This window comes from Rattus norvegicus, chromosome 7, assembly GCF_021556685.1.
Source record: "Rattus norvegicus strain SHRSP/BbbUtx chromosome 7, alternate assembly SHRSP_T2T, whole genome shotgun sequence".
Taxonomy (NCBI): Eukaryota; Metazoa; Chordata; class Mammalia; order Rodentia; family Muridae; genus Rattus; species Rattus norvegicus.
In genome coordinates, this window is record NC_141540.1 from 141,240,212 (window position 1) to 141,256,076 (window position 15,865).

At 45.6% G+C, this 15,865-nt stretch overlaps 1 protein-coding gene across 6 annotated transcripts in view; it reads right to left on the reverse strand.

Annotated features, from left to right (window-relative positions):
• Positions 1-51: 51 nt before the first annotated feature.
• Tfcp2 (transcription factor CP2) overlaps positions 52-15,865 on the reverse strand; it is a 41,976-nt gene continuing 26,162 nt past the window's right edge. For 2 of the 6 annotated variants that reach the window (XM_087557598.1, NM_001134714.2), the window contains 9 exon segments: positions 15,589-15,699; positions 15,197-15,285; positions 11,115-11,163; positions 10,467-10,560; positions 9,414-9,504; positions 8,498-8,607; positions 7,990-8,132; positions 4,095-4,146; positions 52-1,684 (listed from right to left, as the gene is read on the reverse strand). In XM_087557598.1, coding sequence (XP_087413724.1) covers positions 1,647-1,684; positions 4,095-4,146; positions 7,990-8,132; positions 8,498-8,607; positions 9,414-9,504; positions 10,467-10,560; positions 11,115-11,163; positions 15,197-15,285; positions 15,589-15,699 — 777 coding nt within the window. In that variant the 3' untranslated portion in view covers positions 52-1,646. 6 annotated transcript variants of the gene reach the window in all.

Sequence of the window (15,865 nt, forward strand, 5' to 3'; positions counted from 1 at the left end):
GTTTCAGGATCGAAAACTTGTTTCAAACCAAAAGAAATTAGGACCCCAAACTACAGGCTGATTTTAATGGACAGCAACAACAACTGAAAACTCTTATAAAAAATCTAAGCTTTATCAAAACACACACAAATTCAAATTCAGTACAGAATCTCTAATTATCTTTGTTCATCTCAACAAAATTTAAGGAAATTTCTGGCAAAACTTTACATGTGTCCTGACGCTGGTGGCGCACACCTTTAGTCCCAGCACTTGGAAGGGGGATCTTGGAGTTTGAGGCCAGCCTTGTCTACAGTGTGAGTTCCAGGACAGCCGGGGCTACACAGAGAAATGTTATTTTTGGAAAACCAAGCCAAAACAAACTATACATGTGAAAAAGGAGGACCCAAGTGCTTTAAAATTCTGCACATGCACACAGATACACAATTATTTGAAGAAAGGCAGAAAAATAAACACAGCATGAATTTGAAGGGGAAAGAATGTATTTTTTATAAAACTTACATTAAAAAAAAAAAAACCACTAGGCCAAAACAAGACAGGGGAGGGTAGGGAAGAGCACGGAAGAGTCGCCATTTACTTAAACAGCTTGAGGATATCACTCAAGAACAATGAACTTGGAGTCGGACACACTTGTCCCTCACCTCCAGCTCTGTGCTTGAGGTTGGGGACACCGGGTGTCATCTGCTCTATGGGACTCGACTGTGGTTATATTTAGGTGTTTGCCTCCTTCTGTGGCTTGTCCATCAGTTTCCAGCATAGCCCCAGAAAGAACTAATGGTGAGCACAGGCACACAGGGTAGCATCTGGTGGCATCAATCCACCCCCTCCCACACTTCATCTGCGTTTCCTTATCCTCAAGTCACTTTTCCCCAGTTGTTTTGAGTTTATTAAGGGGATAAAACAAGATAATCCACCCACAGGATTTATCACTTGGTCTCTCCCAATACATATTAGCCAAAATCACTCTCAGTTGTGGTACTGCAGGTGAACCAAGTTAGAAATCCAGAGACGGTCTGAACACAGGGAAGGGCCTGCTGGAGCTCAGTTGGAGGCCGTGCTCTGGGTTCAAGCCCAGCACTGCAGAAACGGAGCAGGTGGCAAAAGCTTGTAATCCCAGCTCTTGGGAGGTAGAAGCAAGAACATGTGACCCTGTCTCAAAAAGAAGGTGAGGAGAGATTCTGTTTCTCCTCACCACATTGTGAACAGAGCAGAGCTGACAACAGACTTGATATAAAAGAGATAGCTTGGTTTTATGAAGACAGATGTTCACTTTTATGTTAGGAAAATGTCAGAGCTCTATATCACAAAATTAAACTTCTTTCCAGAAGACATCGCACGACTCCCATTATCACTCTGCCCTCTACAAACCCCAAGGGCCAGGCTTCTCACCGCTGTCACCAGCACCCAGAACCTAGGGAAACACTGAACTCCACGTCTGGCCAGTGATCTGAAGACGTCATACAGCAGGGGCCAATACAAGGGTCTGGGATTCCACTTTAGGGCCTGCTCGCCCTGCACTGGACACCCCCCTCCCCAACATTCAGATGTGCCAGGTTCTTGAAGACCTTTAATCTCCAGTCATGTCCCCTTCAAAAGGGCAGTCGTCGGAGGTGAAGGCAGCGGCAGCCATCGAATGTGAGAGGCTTGTCCTACTTGAGAATGACATGATAGCTATCACTGGTTTCCGCTGTAAAGATGGGAGAGAGAAGGTGATCTTTAGCCTCCTGTAAAACTGCAAGGGCAAAATTATCACGTGAGAGGGACTAACAAGTCAAACAGAGCCTCGTACCTGGCAGAGCATTTAACCCTGGCACCTGTGACTTCGCAGCCAGCCAGGCCTACAGGCGAGCTCCAGGACACGTCAGACTGGACGGTCGGGGGGTGGCACACACCAGCACACAGGTGGAATAAAGATGTAACTACAACCCTGTACGTCCCTGGGCCAGGGGTACAGAGTGTGCCCTCTCCTACAATGGACGGTGCGCAGTGAGAGCATCACGTCAGCCACAAGCTCGTCAGAATGTACTCTACAATGTATTATGTTGTAAAGCAACAGTATTGGAAAGGCAAGGTATATTAAAAGCTTTACAAATATTTATCATTACACTTATTTTAGGGGAGGGGTGCCATGGTATGTTCGCAGAGGTCAGAGGAGACTGTGGGAGCGGATTCTTCCCTTCCACTGTGAGCGCAGGCCACACGGCTGGGTGCTGAACATCTTCCCCTACTGAAGCCCTTCCATATTTTTTGTTTGTTTAGAGAGTTACTTTAGTGTGTATGTGTGTGTGTGGGGGGGTGGCTTGCATGTTTCTACGTGTATCACACATGCACCTGCAGTGCCCTCCGAGGTCAGAGTGTGGGTCCCCTGGAACTGCAGTCAGAGACAACTGTCACCCACTAATAGGTGCTGGGAGCCAGAGCTGGGCCTGAGACGAGCTCCTGACCTCTGAGCCACCTCTGCTTTTGGGACAAGATCTTACATAGTCGTGGCCTGCTTCAAACTCACTATGTAGAGGATGAGCTTGAACTTGTACTTCTCTTGTCTCCACTACCTAAGTGCTGGGACGACAGGCCCCTGCCACTACATCTGGCTTTTAAATACTCTTTTTCCCAACAGGGTCTATGTAGTAGTCTTGGCTGTCGTGGAACTGGCTATGTAGATGAGACTGCTTCCTGGTCTCTTTCTTCCTCTGTGCTGGAACCATGCAAATTGGCTTTCAATATTGCCACCTTATTTATATTGGGGCTTGCCAAGATGGGACCCCGCCGTAAATTAAACAGGTATAGAAACAACCCTGACCTCACTTACTAAGGGTATGTGCAAGAAAATGGCAGAGCTATCAGAAGTAATTTTCTCTGATGACAGCAAGAAGACACTTAACAAAGAACGTCCAATAATGACACTTCCTGATCTCAACACTTCCCATCTCAAGGAGGGAAAACGCACTCCTGGGAATGATGTGCCTGGCACTTGGGAGGTTGAGTTAGTTTGCTCGTCTGAAACTCGGCCTCCATTTGATAGAGACCACATCAAAAAGCGTCGCTATATTTTACCTCAAAAAAGGTAAAACATTAAAGATCTTTTTGTTGTTTTGGACCTGTGATCAATCCCATGGCCTTGTGTATGCTAAGCAAATTAAGCTGAAGTTAAAACCCATAGTCTGGGAAAAAATGTTGAGAGCTTGTCTCAAACCAAAGCCCAAAGGAAAAATCCCCTATGGGGCTAGAGAGCTGCCAGAGCTCCTGTTACTCTTTGAGAGGACCTAGGTTCAGTTCCCAGCAGCCATACAGATACTCACAACAGTTTTCAACTCCACTTCTGACTGCTTCAGTCCCCTGCTTGAACGTGGTACACACATCACACACACACTTAGGCACACATATGCACAAGCATGCACACGTGCACAATCACTCCCACAATGATTTTTTTAAAGGTGGTGGTCTCGGTGGTTAAATGCACTAGCTGCCTTGAAGGGGACCACAGTTCAATTCCCAGCACCCATATATGGTAGTTCAAACCTCTAACTCTGGTCCAGGGTGTCTGAGGCCATTTTCTGACCTCTAGAGGCACTGCAATGTATAGGTGAAACACCTATACACATAAAAATAAAAATTTCATGTAATTTTAATAGAATTATATTAGAATAGACGAAACAGGGGTTGGGGATTTGGCTCAGTGGTAGAGCGCTTGCCTAGCAAGCGCAAGGCCCTGGGTTTGGTCCCCAGCTCCGGAAAAAAAGAAAAAAAAAAAAAAAGAATTCTTTAGAATAGACGAAACAAATTTTTAAAAAGTAGATAGTGCTTAAGTAACAACACCTGAGGCTGTCCATTGGCCTCCACACGTACATGTGTACACACACACACACACACACCCCTTCTTAGAGAGACATTCATTTGGGGTTGGCCATCCAGTTCACTGGGGTAAGGTCCTTGTTGCCAAACCCAATGATCTGAGTTTGGTTCCCAGAACCCACGTGCTAGAAAACAAAACCAGTTCTGCAGGTTCTTTTATGATCTGTGTACGCCATGGCATGTAGTAACCCACCTCACACATCCTTCAACAATACATGTTAAAGTATGTCTTACTGTTTTATTACCTTCCATTGTGTCCAGAATAAAGCAGGCTTCTTCCTGAAAGTTCTGTACCATCTGAAAAGATCAACGAGATTTGCCGATGAACAGCCTGGGTTTGCAAAGCTTTGTTTTGAATATGATGCTTTTCATGACACTGTACTGAAGTAGTATAAGAATTTTGTGCTTGGGGTTGGGGATTTAGCTCAGTGGTAGAGCGCTTGCCTAGGAAGCGCAAGGCCCTGGGTTCGGTCCTCAGCTCCGAAAAAAAGAAAAAAAAAGAAAAAAAAAAAAGAATTTTGTGCTTATGGCTGACCTCATGAGACTCCCAACTCCATGTCAAAATGTGGACAGGCCCAAGCGTATGCAGGTAAGCGGGGAGGTTGGAAGCTCGGGGTGTAAGGGCCATGTCATCAGAGCCTGAGGCTCTGCACAAGTTCCTCCCCAAGGCCAGCTAACAGTGGTTCTCAAAGGAGAATAGTGGAGCATGCACTTCCTTGGGTGAACTCCAACATTTTGCAAGAGGCACCAAGACATTAAAGGCCCACAGAGGAGGAGGCTACAAGATTGCCAAACCCCATAAGTATTGTTTCCTGAAATCTCTTTAATTTTCTTTCTCCATTTACTTTCTCAAATCTCCACCTTTTTAAAATATGAACAAGAGCAAGTTTCGCATTCTAGAGTCCTACTTAAGGTGAGCATGAGTTCCAGAGGTGGAGGGCTTTCCTAGCATGTTCAAGCCTAGCACCAAACGACAAAAGAGAGAGCAAGCTGGACTCTGACCAGGGCGCTCTGTCGGAGATGTAAATGTCTCAATGCCAAAGCAGAACAACAAACAAGAAGTTTAGCAATGAGAACAAACCCAAATGTGAATGGCATGGCGTCTAACTCAAGAGTGATCAACTGTCACAAGATGGCTGACTAGAAGAAATATCATTATGCAATTTTTTGGTTCATAATTTAAGAAGTTCAAAAATTAAACAAAGGAAAAACAAATCTGGTGATGCTGCATAGCCAAACCCCATCCACTCCTATCTGTCAGTCCTTCCATCCCGAGGCAGAATGGAAGACAGATCTTACACTGATTCACAAATGGGCAGCACTCAACTGCAGACTATCTACTCCTGGGCTAGCACAGGCAAAGGGACTAAGAGACTCCACGTGGACTCCTCAGCAGCTGGGAGTTGGGACTAGAACGAGGTTCAGCTGATGCAGCAGCAGTCCACAGTACATGAAGCCCTGCGTTTGATCCCCAGCTCTGCACAAACTGAAAGCGATGTTAGTGTGTACTGCTGGAAGACAGAGGTAGGAGACACGGAGGTCAAGATCACCCGACAACACTCGAGTTTGAGGCCAGCCTGCTACATGAGATCCCAGTCCTAAATAAACAAACAAATAAACAAACCCAAACCAAACTACCCCGCCACGAAGCACATTTCCTCTTTAAAAAAAAAAAAAAAGATTTATTTGTTTTAGGTAACAATGTCAACGTCTTCAGACACACCAGAAGAAGAGAAGAAGGCATCGGATCCCATTACAGATGGTTGTGAGCCACCATGTGGTTGCTGGGATTTGAACTCAGGCCCTCTGGAAGAGCAGCCAGTGCTCCTAACCACTGAGCCATCTCTCCGGCCCTTTTCCTCTTCTTTAAAGATTACATCCAGTGCCTTGTATATGCTAAGCATGTTTGACCTCTGAGCTATGCCTAAACTTTTTTTAGCTTAGTGTTCCATAAATACTAACTGGTTATTTTGTTTCATTTCTGCAACTGTGGTAATAATTCTATTCAGAAATGTTTTCCGGTTGGAGATTTAGCTCAGTGGTAGAGAGCTTGCCTAGCAAGCTCAAGGCCCTGGGTTCGGTCCCCAGCTCTGAAAAAAAGAAAAAAAAAAAAAAAAAAAAGAAATGTTTTCAACTTTTATTGAAGCAAGTTATTTGGCTGAAACAAATTTTTGCTTCAAGTAAGCACAACAAGACAATGAGATTTTCAAGCATAAAAATATTATGTAAAATTAAACACTATGGATAGAGGTAGTCAGTGGTTAAGGGTACTTGTTGTTTTCCAGTGGACCGGAGTTCAGTTCCTGCCACTATCAGGCAGCTTAAAACTACCCACAAAACAGAGAACGGAACACACACACACACACACACACACACACCCATTGGTCACCCCTCACCCCTTCATTATACAGGGGGTTTAAGGCTAACCTTGTCTATAAAAACCCTGTCTTGAAAAATGTATAGCCCATAAAGATGGCCACAGAGGAGAAGAGATGGCCAAGCCGGGGTAGAACGCTTGCTGTGAAGCATGAGTAAGGCCTGACATCAGCCTCCTAGCACTCGGAAAGCTGAGCACAGTGGAACATGCCAGTGGCCCTCTGGTCTCCACATGCACACTCAGGGAGGGATAGGCCTGCATGCACAGGTGCACACAAAGCACACTCCAGTTTTTAAAAATGAATTGTAGTAACTCATTAAGCCAATTGTTTTAGACTTACTTTATGTGTATGTTTTGCCACAATATACTTCTATTTCATGTGCCTGCCTGTGCCATGAATGTTAGAAGAGGGAATTATGGGTGGCTGTGAGCCACCACGTGTAGGTCCTCTAGAAAGGCAGCAGCCAGTGAGTGTTCTTCGCCACTGAAGCATCTCTCTAGCTCCCAAATCACTCTTGGAACTTGATTTTAGCTCCGGGACTGGGAAACAATGACTCGTGTCTGGTTTAAGAGTGTAATCAGAGTAGCAGCAACCTCTCTCCTCCTTCAGCCGGCACTGAGCTGCCCAGGGGAACACTCCTGCCTTCCTCCACAAACTGGGATTATTAGAAGCATCATCTATCCCATCTTAACGTTTGTGTGTGTGTGTGTGTGTGTGTGTGTGTGTGTGTGTGTGTGTGTGTGTGTGTGTGTAAGAGAGAGAGACAGAGAGACACAGAGAGAGACAGACAGACACACGCACAGAGTGTGTATATGTATAGGAATATGAGTTTTTAGATTTTTTTCAAATTAGAAAGCTTTTACAATTGTTCAAATTTAAGTTAAACTAAAAATGTGCAAAAGATAAATAGTTTTGCATGTGTGTGTGCCTATATGTATGAGGTGTATGTATGTATACATACACATGTGTATGAGTATTCAATCACACACAGAGGCCAAATTCATTATCACATGTGCTCCATCGCTCCCGCCTTGTTAAGGCAGGCGGGGTCTCCTTTCCTGGTCCATTGCTCCCCCCCTTGTTGGTAAGGCAGGCTGGGTCTCCTTTCCTGGTCCGGTCCCACCAGGTAGGCTGGCAGAGTTCAAGCCCCAGTGCCCTTCCCACGCTGGGGCTAAGGCATTTGGGGGGGGGGGGCACATCCTTTTTAACTGAAAATCATGGGTTCTACAATCTGAACTCTGGTCCTCATCTTGTGCAGTAAACACTCATAACTGCTGAGCCACATCTCCCTCTCCAGTTTTTGGCTTTGCCTATTTGGGTTTTTTTTTTTTTTTTTTTTTTTTGCAGATCATCTCACATGGGTTACATGGGCCTTACTTACCACATACCCAGAGATGAACTTGCATTCACTATCTTGCCTAAACTTCTCTGTACTAGGGCTCCAGGGGTGCATTAACACCCCAACCTTACTCTAATTTTTAAGAACTAGTAAGTAAGCAACAACATCTAAGCCAGACACAGTGGTTCATACCAACAGCCCCAGATACCCTGTCAGGATGCTGAGGCAGGAGGATCATGTGAACCCACAAGTGCAGGGTCAGTCAGGCCAAAATAGCAAGACCATTCATCTGTTAAAAAGAATTAAAATTAAACAGCTAACCCTCTGTGTAGAAACACACTCAACCCTGGCAGAACAGCTCTCACACTGCCACAGGCCCTAACAAACTGTGGGCTGGTCATTCAACTGAACGGAGACACTGACCTCATCGCTGATGAGCACATGGATTCCGGTCGGCCCTTGCTTGTAAATCTGGCTGATCTGCTGAGGAGAAATACTGAAAAGCTGAGCAATTTTTTCTGTTAATTCAACAGCTGTCAGCTCCTCTAGATAGATAGCATGGTACACTGCAAAAGAAAGAACAGGAGTCAGTGCAAAGGCGGATTACATCTCTAGAGACTCAGAGACCACACCACCTGCTGCAGATCCTGCCTCAGCTTCCCTTTCTCCATGTGAACCATGTGAACACTTACTCCACAAGCCTAGTCACTCCCTCTTCTAAACGCTGGAGAGGACATGAAAATCTACAGACCATGGATATTACTGGTTTCAATAAGTCAAGCATATAAAAAGTACTGCACATAACATGTATGGATTAGAGTCCTTCTAGAACTCCAGCTAATGCTGTGCTGGTCCCACTCTCACACCAGCCATGAGTCATCTCATCTCCTTTCCGCCTGCTCTGCCCAGAACAACCTACCAAAGAAAGTACCATTTGAATCTCCGTCCTCCTGCTTCTGCTGCGGCTGCGGCTGCTGTGGCTGCTCCCTCAACTGCAACGACTCCTGACAGACATAAATGGTCAGCCTTGGACGCACCATCCTATGTGGAGAAGAAAAAGGACCATCAGCTTTACACAAAGGAAATCTATTAATGCCTGGGCCAAAAGCAAGTTACTCGTTTCCTTATCTCGCAACCGTGGGCTTTGTTGTTTGTTTATGATGACTCGTTGCAACAGGAGGCACCATTTAAGCTTCTAAATTCTGGCCAAGGAGCAGACTGTTGGCCCAGCAAGCTCAAGGCCCTGGGTTCTATTCTCAGCACTAAGAGGGATGGGAGAAGGGGAGAGGGGGAAAAGGGGAGAAGGGGAAGAGTGGGGAGAGAGGGTAAGAGAACACTATTGCTAGCCGAGACCTTGTTCTCCCAAGGCTTCACTAAACCCTAGATTGTCGATCCTTTACAGGATCAAGTAGCTCCTGCGGTCACTGGAGCTTGTGAGCTTTGGAGCAATGGTTAGAAATATCCAAGAAGCAAGAGTAACTGTTTCACATGAGGGTCAGGGTCATAAGCTGTTTACTTACAAATATTACTATATGGTAGGCAAGACGGCTTAGCTGGTAAAGGCTCTTGCCACTAGAATTCAGTTCCTGATATACAGACGCTATGTGCACGTCTGTGTGTGTCCCTGTGTATGTAGGAGGGCACACATCAGTATACAGTGGGGGGAGGGTGGACCAGTTCTCAGAGTTAGGACTTTCCTTTAACCATATGTCTTTACCCACTGATTACAAGTTTCCTTCTAATGTTTTGACAGGACATACTTATTTGGGCAGAGTACTGTGAAAAATTCCTGAACATTAACTCATTTAAAATCCATTCTCATTGGCATCTGAACAGTAGGTACACACCGGCCTTTCAATGCGTTAAAGAGCCGGATTCCATCTGCAGGGCCACAGATTTGGATCACGTCATCTCTAGTTAGTTTCAGTAAGTCTGCCCCTGGGATAAACAGAAACACAGTTAGTGATAAAGGCAAATACTCCAAGACTCCTCAGGATGTGACAGTCATCCCCTCATGAGCAGTATGTTACAGTCTACAGTCTGTTATGTCTACAGCAGATAAAGGCCTGTAGCCTGGCCTCTGCCTCACCTTCTGTCTCGATTCTCAGCCAATTAACTTCTCCACCCAACCCTATGCTTTCAGCCTGACTGTGCTGAACAGGAATTGCTTTCCTGTCTGAAATACCCTTCCACAGTCTGACAGGCTCACACCAGCCCCCTGCAGTCTCACCTCACACACTTCTGTGTGTGCTTATCTAGTGCATTTCCTTCTGACTGGACCTTTCTGTTACATAGATGATGGAAGCCCTCAAAACAGGACATCTTATCAACTATACGTTCCCACACAGATGTTCACAGAAGGCTGCATAAAAGCGTATTGTGTAAGTAATATGTACAGTGGTATCAGGGATGGGTCTATCTGTTCCTTGATAAAGGATCAGATGAAAGACGTCTGTCTGTCTGTGTCCAGAGTCAGGCTGTCCTGGGACTCACTAGGCAGACCCAGCTGGCCTTGAGCTCATACAGACCTGCATCTGCCTCCCACTTAAATGCTGGGATTTGGGGTTGGGGATTTAGCTCAGTGGTAGAGCGCTTGCCTAGCAACCGCAAGGCCCTGGGTTCGGTCCCCAGCTCCGAAAAAAAGAAAAAGAAAAAAAAAATGCTGGGATTTGAGGTGTGTGCCACCAAACCACATTTAAGAGTGCTATATAGAAAAAAACATTTAAAAGCTTAAATGAGTTCCAATGAAAAGCTGCTTCCTTTAAGGACTCATAGGACCATTACAGGTGGCTGAGAAGTCTGAAATGTTCCCCGACACATTCCATGTGGGACACTGAGAGGACCTGAGACGCACATGAACACCCCATGCTGGAGAAGGCTGAAGGAAAAGGTAATCTAACCTGAGAAGTTGGTGAAAAGCCTCGTGAACGTGGAAAACCGGTTTCGATGCAGCCACTGCTGGGCTTCCTGAGGCGTGGTTGTTGGCAAGAGGTTCTGAAGGAAGAATGCATTCTTTGGTATGTGAGTAGATTCATCTGCTACCTCACTGGAAAACACACAACCACTTCCTCCTTCCACACTCCACAGTCACACTAGCTAGTGGCTCCGAACTGTTTCTATCACACAGGGTCTTCTCCACCCACAAGAGATACTTCACTATCAGACTGAAAGCTCTTTCTGTTCAAGGATCAAACCGGGTAGTGGCAGCTATGTGAGAAGTCACACTACACAGACTGGGAAACAAATGAGAGCCTCAGGAAAGAGGAGGAGGAGGAGGAAAAGGAGTGACACTTCGTGCGTTTGGAACCCTGTGCAGGAAGGCAGAGGTGGGACAGCCACTGAATGTGTCCTAAGTCAGCCCGGGCTGCACAGTGAAGCCTATAAACAACAAACAAAATACCTCAAGGTCCTGCCTGTTTCTAGTCCTTCGTACATCTCCAGGTCAGAGATGAAATTCAGGAAGCATTTGTGAAGTGAGTGTGACAGAATCAGTCACCACAACAGCCCTCCTACACACTACAGATAACTGACATTGGCTCTAGACTTACGTCCGTGACTGGAGGGGGTGGCTCTGGCTGGTGGTTGGGCGAGCCGTTTCTAAGGAGAGACAGTGAAGATGAAGGGTGAGTTCAGGGCACTCTGTGTATGTCACCTCATGATTCATTGTCATGATAACTCTCAAGTTAGAGAGCTCAGAGAATTCTCTACTGTGTCTGAAAACACTCTTCTTTGACCCAATACTTAAGCCGTGTGCTAATTAACTCAGAGACTTCAGGGGAAGGGAAGAAACTATGTCATTTGAAATGTATTTTAAAAACTGAGGATGGGGAAGCCCATATAGAAGGGGAGGGGAAGGGGTTAGGGGGATGTTGGCCCGGAAACGGGGAAGGGGAATAACAATCGAAATGTAAATAAGAAATACTCAAGTTAATAAAGATTAAAAAAAGCAAAAAACCAAAAAAACCCTGAGGATCACAATTTCAATAAATAGAAACTGACAGAGTAAATTATAAGTTATCACCGGCGTAATAAATCTCTGCGGGGAGAGAAGGAGTTCAGGTTACATAAACATTTGCCTAGGATGCATGAGGCTCTCAGTTCAAAAAGAAAAAAGATACTGGAATATAAACGTCCTAGTACATATCACTCTCATATTAAACATATCAACAGTCTCGTGTACTTAAGATTTAGAAGAAAATGTGCACTGTGATCATACCCTGGGCTGCACAGGATCGCTCACACCTTTAACACCAGCACTTTGGGAGGCAGCGGCAGGTGGATCTCTGTTGTAAAAGTATAAAAGGGCTTCTTTTATCCTGAGCCAGTGCTGGCACCGTAGGACCACATGGCATCTGCGGGATATTTTCATCTCAGTCTCATCATCTAAGCTCCATCCCATCTCATACTGCCCACGACTACTCTCTGAGCCCGGGCAGCAATCTTTAGCAATCTCCCATCTAGTTCCCAAGGCGGGTCGATGCCACCCCAGTTTCATACAGAGACCGCCTATCTTGTGAGGCTCTCTTACTGTGGACTCAATTAAGTCGCCACAAGAAAGAATACAGCACACAATAACCTCTGATCCAATTGATTAGATATACTTTGCCCATCTAGACAGCACAAAATCCTGTACACACCCATCCCTTAAGAACAGTCCTAACAACCTGTGTCTGTGCGCAGAGAAGAATCCTAACATCTGCCACCATGTTGTCTCAGCTGCGTTCTCTCGCTCCTGCCTCCTCTGCCTCTCTAAAACTTTTCTCCCACCCATCCTTCCTTCTCATCCAATGACAGGATACCTTCACCTGCATAATGACATCAACCTACACATCTCTAGGAGTTCAAGGCCCACCTGGTCGACATAGCCAGTTCCAGGGAAGTCAAGGCTACATAATGTGATCCTGTCTTAAAAAACCAAAGATAAGGGGCTGGAGATTTAGCTCAGTGGTAGAGCGCTTGCCTAGCAAGCGCAAGGCCCTGAGTTCAGTCCCCAGCTCCAAAAAAAAGAAAAGAAAAAAACCAAAGACAAACAACAAAAGCCCCTATTTTGCTGTCCTGGGAACTGAACTGAGTTCTTTTCTAGCATGTGCTAGCAACTGCAATTCCCCTGCACCACTTCAGTTCTGAAAAACTATTATTTTTGTGAGCTGCCATTTGGTGCTGAGAACTGAACTGGGTCATTCAGAAGAGCAGCCACTGCTGAGGCATCTCTCCAGACCTTTCATGTTTGTTTTTAAATTCTGATTTATTACTGTTGTACGTGTGACATAATGGTGTGGTGTGATGCAATGAGAGGACAGTATGGCAGACAGCTCTCCCTCCGTCCTTATGCGGGCTCCAGGGGACCCAGATTGAGAGCACCTGCCTTGAGAGGCAGCACTTCACCCTCTGGCTATGCCACCCTGCCAGCCCAAGTCACTTCTGATTTGCTTACTTAGCTCGAGAGAGCGAGTAAGAGAGCAAGCGTGTGTGCGCGTATGCATGCGTGTCTGAGAGAGTATTCCAAGATACATGTCAGCATATGTACCTAGATGTGGAGGTTCCTGGGAGCTAGCATTTCAGGAGTTTGTGAGATGTGTGCTGTACCTCATGGGTACTGGCATCCAGACTCTGGTTCTCATGACTGAAAGGTAAGTTCTCTTACCCACTTATCCAAATTTCTAGCTCCCCAACCAGAACTGCTAAAGTTGATTCAAAGTTAGTGCTAATTTGCGATTCAACATTTATCTCCACACTTTCCATTTTTCTTAAAGCTTCTTTTGATTGTTGGTTGGTTTTTAAAGACAGGGTTTCCCCGAATAACAGAGCCCTGGATGGTCTCAAACCCAGAGATCCTCCTGCCTCTGCCTCCCGAGATTCTGGTACTAAAGGCCTACACCATCACACTCAGCTAGTTTCCTGCCTGCCTGCCTGCCTGCCAACTCCCCACAATCCCCATCGTTTTGTTACTACGCCTTTCCTGTGTAGCCTTAGTTGTCTTGGAACTGGCTCTGTAAAACAGGCTGGCCTTGGACGCAGAGATCAGCCTGCCTCTGCCTCACAAATTCTGGAATTAAAAGCCTGCTACCACCAACCAGTTGTGTTTATTTTCTTTGAGAGAAAAAGTTGAGAAACAAAAAAGTAAAACACAACCCTTAAAATCAACTCCTACCGGGCAGAACCGCCTTAAGGATAACAAGAAACCCCTCTTCTTAGGGCAAATACAGTGCCAGTAGTCAGCCAAGAGGCTGAGGCAGGAGGATTATTTGGCTCCAGGAGTTCAAGGCCATCTTAGAAACACAGCTAAAACCTCATATCCAAACATACAAAGGAGAGACTTGGTGTGATAATGGCAGGGCACATCTATAAGCCACCACTAGGGAGCCTGCAGGACTGCTGTGAACTCAGGGCTCCCCTTAACTTAAGGCTAGACAGAAATACACAGCAAGACTCAGTCTTGAACAAACAAAAAAACCCTTTCTTCATTTCTGTTGCAGCTGAAAAATTTAAGCTTGATATTCAAATTTAGAAATGGCATCAGGGTTATAAACAGATGTATTCCTTTTATAACTAATACAAAAAGAAAAGGTATTGGTTCTTAACTGTTACTTTTCAAACTTTTAAGCTACTTTTACACCTTTTAAGAAGTATGCTGAGGGGGCTGGAGAGATGGCTCAGTGGTTAAGAGCACTGACTGCTCTTCCAGAGGTCCTGAGTTCAAATCCCAGCACCACATGGTGGCTCACAACCATCTATAATGGGATCTGATACCTTCTTCTGGTGCATCTGAAGACAGCGACAGTGCACTCATATACATAAAATAAATAAATCATTAATAAAAAAGTAGGTTGAACACAGAATAAAACCAAATCTAAAGCCAAACAATTGGCTCCTTTTTTGTGTTTCTTGTGATGCTGAAGACCAAACCCAAGGCTGAACTAATGCATGACAGCCAAATGCCCACACCTCAGGGTTTTACAGTTATTCTTTTTTAAAATCTTATTTATTTATTTCACTTTTCATCCCGCTCACTCCCTCCCACAGTCCTCCCCCCCTTCTTCTCTGAGAGTGGACCCCCCCCCAACCCTGGCACATCAAGACTCTGTGGGACTAGGCGCTTCCTCTCCCACTGAGGCAGACGAGGCAGCCCAGCTAGAAGAACACATCCCACAGACAGGCAACTGCTTTAGGCACAGCCCCACTCCAGTTATTTGGGACCCATTTGAAGACCAAGTTGCACGTTTGCTACATATTCTGCAGGTGTTCTTACCAAGAAACAACACACCATCAAACTGTGCCTTCCTGTGCAGCCCTGCTTCCAACTCAGTTCCCATCCTCTGATGCAAGCACCAAGCATGAAAAACCCACAAAGATACAAGATATGGTGGACCAAGAACCCAGACTACCACTGAGCACTAAACTCTACCCAGGAGCTGGGACCCAACACCGTCTGATTCTACCTGATACTGTCTGAGGGGGAAGTTTTTACTTAAAACTCCATTTTTTTTCAGGATCCAAACCTCAGCCAGTACAAACGTTCGTCAAAGACTGGCCAGTTGGAAGCACTACTTTGGAGAGACCTTGCTGATGAAAATGTAGTAAAAGAGCCTGTATTTAGTACAGACATAATCCAACTGCCTCCCAGACTTACCCTTCCCCAAGAGAGAAACTGCTGTGGGAGCTGTTGAAGCCAGGCGATGGGGAATTGCTGACGTAGGTGATCTCAGGCCACGGAGAACACTGAAAAGAAAGGAAGACTTAGGCAACAAGAAAGCACCAATCTCTGTCGAGCGCTCCACTAAGCTCCCTCACGTCACTTGTGCTTACCTTCTACAATCAGGAAGTACGCTCAGAACCAGGTTCAGACCAAGCTGGCTGGACTTGTGTGTGTGCGTGTGTGTGTGTGTGTGTGTGCGCGTGCGTGTGTGCGTGTGTGTGTGCGTGCAGGACTGCAGCTCAGTGACAATGTCTAATCGTCAGCAGCATAGAATAAAAGCATGAATAAATGACTGAGAATGCACATGTGAACTGACATCCTCTTACCTCTGTGAGTATGGTTGTCTCATAAGAAGGCTGGTATTTCTCCTTTTCATGGGGCGTCCGTTTCTCCATCTTCTCTCTATCTATCTTTTGTTTTCTGTCTGCACCTTTAGGCTGAAATGAGAAATACGTTGCTTTAAATTCAACCTCTGATCCCTGGGCTCCAGAGCCAGAAGCAGGCAGATCTTTCTGAGTTCCAGATCAGCCTGGTCTACAAAGGCTGTTATAGAAAAACCTCATCTTGAATCAATAAATGAAGGAAGGATGGAAGGAAGGAACA